The sequence below is a fragment of the Crocuta crocuta genome, unplaced genomic scaffold (genome assembly GCF_008692635.1).
Source record: "Crocuta crocuta isolate KB4526 unplaced genomic scaffold, BGI_CrCroc_1.0 scaffold167, whole genome shotgun sequence".
Classification (NCBI taxonomy): Eukaryota; Metazoa; Chordata; class Mammalia; order Carnivora; family Hyaenidae; genus Crocuta; species Crocuta crocuta.
In genome coordinates, this window is record NW_027532406.1 from 2617180 (window position 1) to 2623133 (window position 5954).

The window sequence follows — 5954 nt, forward strand, 5'->3', positions numbered from 1 at the left end:
CCCCCCCCCCCCCCCCCCGCTCTGTCTCTCAAAAATGAATAAACATTTAAAAAAAGCTACACACAAAAAAACAGATTGCAAGTTTAGAAATCAGAGTCCTGAATTTGACTTCTTTTCGTGGGTCCACACTATTTTAATAGTATGTTTGAAGGTCTGTCTTCCCCTCTTGTGCTTTTCTGGAAAAGCCCAAACAGGTTAAGCAAACTTTCCACGCTGCTGTGAAGGGTATTTTTTACTAAAAAATAAAATGAAAAAAGAACCACTCTCACAGTGAAATCCAGCCTAAATTAGAGCTCTCCTTGGCCACATCCTTAGATGTCACAATATTAAGTGTGGGACCCTAATTATTGAAGCACCTAACACACAAACACCCACACCCACACACACACACCTGGTTGTTAATGTATATATGTGTCTATAGAAGTACATACACACATTTACAAACAGATACACTGATAAGCTATAGAAATTCTTCAGTGATAGTTCATTAATACTACATTACAACCAGAGTAGCTCTAAGGTCCAAGGTATTCTTTCTTGTTCCACTGACCCTGAAAAAGCTAATGGTGTTCCTGCCCTTTTCAGCAATAAAAGAGTTTGGTTATATCCCCAAATCTGCCCAACAGCATTTTATTTAGCCAGCCACTTGTGGTGGCTCTCTCTTGCCTCACCTCTCAGCCCCTTGAGCTGGTGTGCTCCATCAAAATGTATTGTCAGTAAGTACTATAAAGTTGAACAGAAGGATATCAGTAATAGAATGAATGAAGCTAGAATATTCATCCCACATAAAGTGAATAATGCTACATAATATGAAGTAATTACTACAACTAGATTGCTGGCATCTTTTTTCCAATGTAATTTTCATGACTCTAGAGGAAATGGGACTTTTGTAGCATTTAAAAATGATAAAATATAGGGAAGACTTCATTAGGCAGACAGAAAAGACCAAAGACCTATAAAAATCTGCAGTTTGATATGACCTGGTCTATTTTAACATTTCAAAATCATTTAAATATTATATATGTATTTTTTTCTGCCATCATTTCCAGCCTTAGTCTCTCTCTAACTTAAAACAGAGCAGGACAATTCATTAAAGTGATATGACATATATCAGCCATCAGATCTATCTGTTCGTGAGATGAGAAAGAATTCTAGCTATTCCCTAAAAAAGAAGCAAACTAGCAGTAAAAAAAAAAGCTGTCAAAAAGCTGTAGCCAGTTTAATGCAGAGGAGAATGAATGTGAGGATGGTGGCATCTTCATCAGATATTATGGAAAACCAGGGGAAAAAAAAACATTAAAAACAATTTTTTTTAAATGCTTACTTTTGAGAGAAAGGGGAGACAGAGCATGAGCAGGGAGGGGCAGAGAGAGAGGGAAACACAGAATCTGAAGCAGGCTCCAGGCTCCAAGCTGCCAGCACAAAGCTCAACACGGGGCTCGAACTCACGAACTGCGAGATAGTGACTTGAGCCAAAGTCAGATGCTCAACTGACTGAGAGCCACTCAGGCACCCCAAGGGGAAAAAAAAAAAAAAAAAAACATTTAAAGTAAAAAGTTTGACATCAAGGACAAGTAAATGATATAAAAAATACAATTCTAAAGAACCATAATACAACCCACTAGGAGTTTTGCTTCACCACCAACATAACTATTTTTTTAATTTTTTTTTTAATGTTTTATTTATTTCAGAGAGAGAGAAAGCGTGAGCAGGGGAGGGTCAGAGAGAGAGGGAGATACAGAATCCAAAACAGGATCCAGGCTCTGAGCTAGCTATCAACATAGAGCCTGATGCGGGGCTCGAACCCACGAACCGTGAGATCATGACCTGAGCCGAGGTCGTACGCTCAACCGACTGAGCCACCCAGGCGCCCCCCAACATAACAATTTGTAAAGCAGGAGATGAAGAAAAGAGATTAGGAAAGGTACTGAATAGGGCACCTGGATGGCTCAGTCAGTTGAGTGTCTGACTTTGGCTCTGGTTATGGTCTTGCAGTTTGTGGCTTCGAGCCCTGCATCAGGCTCTGCACTGGCCATGCAGAGCCTGCTTAGGATTCTCTCTCTCCCCCCTCTCTCTCTCTCTCTGCCCCTCCCTAACTTGCACTCTCTCAAAATAAATTTTAAAAAAAAGTTTAAAAAAATAAAGGAAAGGTACTGAATAATGAAGAATTTAAGGAACAGCACAGAAGTTTTAAGACCCTGGCCCATCTTACCTCTATTCTTAGCAAAGTACCAAGGTGTTGTTCCAATATAAGAGGATGAAATGGCTAGAGGAAGATGCAATTCTTTAAAAATTCTGTTGGATCAGCACTTTGAAACAAGTGGGTGTTTTCAGGCTTCTTTTTTCCATTAAGCCAAGTCCTAAGGGCCTCCATTCTCCTTGAGGAGAGGCCCTATTATCACAAACTGAGACACTGCATACACATCATTAGGATAAAATATCAGTGGAAATAACTGGAATTCCTTGAACTCATAATAAGACAGTGTTCGCTAAGGGTTGTGCAGCAGATGCCCCTCATGTCCCATGGTAGAATAAGGACTTCCATCTTCTTAACTCTACCAATTTAAAGGCTCTTGCAAGGGTAATTAGAGATTTTGGTTCCTTTTCATGAAGATCTCATGTAGGTAATCCCAAAATTTCCTCTGCTTTGTCTCATTGTTGTGGATCATGGCAGTGAGAGCTTCCCCCTGGTCCAGACCTTGCCAATAATCTTGCAGCCACATCTCCTTCCAGCTGAAACATCAAAATGGGAGTTGGATTATGGAACCTCGACACAGCTAGGAGTCCTGCCTTCTCTGAATGGGGCCAAAGAAATCTTAAACAGATACAGCAGTCTCTCACTAAGACAGAGCTCTGCTTTGAAGGGAAAAGAATGTGAAGTAAATCTAGTAGTCTAGTAGTAGTACAGGTGACAGTAAGCTGCAAACACAAGTCTATCACACAGCCCACCCCCAAAGAGTTAAACTTCCTGACTTGCCTGCTCTTAGAGGGAGTTTAGAGGAAGGCAGGGCAAGGGGGCACTATGGAAACAGTAGTCTATTTAGACAGTTGCCTTGTAAGTTGCAACTTTATTTCAATAATCAAAATGAAGGTGCAGTGCTGTCCGAAGTCAAGATAAAACATATTTTTTAACGTTTTACACCTTTTTTCTAGTAAATCATAACATGTTCAGCATAAACGAGATACAGATTACTTGATGGAGGACTCCATTCCCAAAACCAAACTGTGCCAGCAATATATGTAAACAGCTCTCTGCTGCCATCCACTGTGCAAATCAGTCTCTGCAGGCCATTCTAGCAGTCTTGCTTTCTTAAGCTTAATAATCTTTTATCACCTCTTCCTGAACAGCTGTGGCTTGCTTCGAGCGGCTTCAGCATTTTCCCACCCCACCTCCTATGCTGACCTTGTTTCCTAATGCACCACCTTCTGCCACCTACTGCAGTAGCTTCCTCACTTCTCTTCCAATCCACACTGCCCACCAGTGTTCATTACTATCTATTGAAAACATTCCTTCTATTCTGTTTAGAGTGAACATATAATTTGTCACCCAAATCAGGGTATTTTAAGAGTGAACAGAGGTACGCTATGGGGCTCCTGGGTGACTCAATCAGTTAAGCATCTGACATCAGCTCAGGTCACGGCTCTTGGCTCGTGAGTTCAAGCCCTGTGTCGGGCTCTGTGCTGACAGCTCGGGGCCTGGAGACTACTTCAGATTCTGTGTCTCCCTCTTTCTCTGGCCCTCCCTCCCTTACACTCTGTCTGTCTCTCCCTCAAGAATAAATAAAAAATTTTTAAAAAGAGTGAAAGGAGGTACTATTAATAATTGTGCCAGGTTAACAGATATAACCCTACTGTAGACAAACCTCTCTCAAAATATCCATCTTTGTATTGCTCATCTCCAACCCCACCATTTCAGAGGTGCTAAAAATAAACAGCTGAGTTGATTTTCAGGACAGTCCAACTCCTTAGCGTGGTATTCAGGCTATGTATAGCCTGGCCCCAGTTTATCTGCCCAACTTTGTCTCTCCCTCATCACTTCCCTAAACTGGCCCTCCTCTGCTCTGGTTGAAAGCCTTTTTTGCATCACTATTGGAAACATGCTCACATAAGCTGATTTTCATAGGCTGTTGCCTTGAATTCCACTTTGCATCTTTTCCTGAGCTTTTTCAGTCTGTCCTGTCTCCCAGTTAGACTCTTGACACCTTAAAGGCAGAGTAAGTAAGCCCATGTCATAATTTCATTATACAACAATCCCCTCAGCACCTACTGCTCGTTCACTGCTCACAGTAAGCAAGTAAATAAATCACTTGATTTGATGGCCACAGGGGCCCCAGCTATCCTTACCTGTCATTCTCAGGAATCTCTTCCACACTGCCAAAGCCAGGCGTGGGCACTGGGCAGTCCATGTGTGAGGGCTGGGCAATGTGAGGCTCAGGGACAGGGGTGTCCCCAGGAGAGGCTGCGTGGGCTTTCTCGGCCTCCAGCCGAGCCAGTTCATGGTCACAGACGAAACACTCAAAGCCATTGAGGTAGTTAGGTAGCAAAGGATCATTCACTCCCCACTCCCGATGCTTCAGACTATCCAGAAGGAACCGGTTGGTGATGCCCCCAGGTTGTTTGTATGCCAGGTATTTCATATATTCCTCATCATTCTTGTCCAGAAAGTCAATAAATTCTGCCAGCTTCTGAGGTGACTCAAAGTCATCAATGAGGATGATGGAGTGATTGTTAGGCATCCAGTCCCTCACAGAGGGAGAGCCGCGATACACAGGCACAGCACCTAGATGCATGGGGCGCCACAGTTTCTCTGTCATGTAGTCGTCACATACGGCATTTTCAAGCGCCAAGTGGAACTTATAGCGAGACAAGAAGGCCAAGAGCTCTGGATCCTCGGTGGTGGCTGTGGCTGTGTCCTGTAACCGCGGAGTGGGCAGCTCCCGATTTTGCAGGCATTTTCCGTAGGAGTCCACCTGTTCGGAGTAGAGTACCGCCGTCAAGTGGGTGAGGCGAACCGGCCTGGATACCAGGGGTCCTGGCCTCTGGCTCCCCGCTCAACCCCCAGCCCCGTCCCGGCCCCACCCACCGGGATGTAACGCATCAGCTCGCGCACGTAGCGGTCCCGATCCGCAGGCACGTCGCAGTGGGACTGCAGATAGAGCAGCGGTGCGTAGCCGCGTCGGCGCCACTCCGCGCGCTCCTGTAGCGGAGGCGCAGCGCGGCGCAGATAAGCGGTCCCGGGCAGCCACTGTAGCGGCAACGGGTAGTCCGAATGGCGGCTGAAGGTGGCAGTAAGAATNGTTGTTGAGGGGCGACTCCTCGTGCAGGAGCGCCCAGTTCTGATGCGCCAGGCGCGGCAGCGGCGCCTCGGAGGCACGGAAGTCAGTGCCGTAGAAGAGCAGCGCGCGCGTCCGCGAGTGCCCCCGCATCCGTCGGTCTCGAGAAGCCACGCACGCGCCTCGCGCGCACTCGATACGCTCCGCGTCTCCCGGGAAGTGGGGAAAAAGCCCCGGGCTCCACCACAGCAGCACCGGCAAGTCCACGGCTTCCTCCCTCCCTGGCCGCGAGGCCTCCGGACTGCGCGCCACCCCCACCGCGCCTAACGCCGAGGGCGGCCGGAAAACCGCACCATCCCACGGCTCCGCCCAGCCTGCCTCCCCGCTGGTCTCCCCCTCAGCCGTGGGCCCAAAATCGCTGACCGCACAAACACTAAGCACTCCCAGGGCGGCGAGCACAGCCCCGCTGCTGCGCGCCGCCATGTCCACTGGCAGCTACGCCCCTTCCCTCCCGGCAGCATCAGGCCTCCGCCTACCAGGGAGTGGAGACCTGACGAAATCCTACGCCCACGGTGCGTGTGGCGCATGCGTAGTTCTGCTCAGCCTACCACTTCCTGGGAAGTGCTAGGCCTAGCAGCAACGAATAGGACGGAAAATATAAGTCACAAGTAAAAATGAGGC

General features: G+C 47.0%; 1 protein-coding gene across 1 annotated transcript; it reads right to left on the reverse strand.

Annotated features, from left to right (window-relative positions):
* Positions 1–465: 465 nt before the first annotated feature.
* Positions 466–5845, reverse strand: POFUT4 (protein O-fucosyltransferase 4). Its single transcript, XM_077778640.1, is given in 4 exon segments — positions 466–2733; positions 4345–4970; positions 5084–5294; positions 5296–5845. Coding segments are annotated over 4 exon segments (1446 nt in total). The 5' UTR covers positions 5757–5845; the 3' UTR covers positions 466–2585.
* Between the last annotated feature and the right edge of the window lie 109 nt (positions 5846–5954).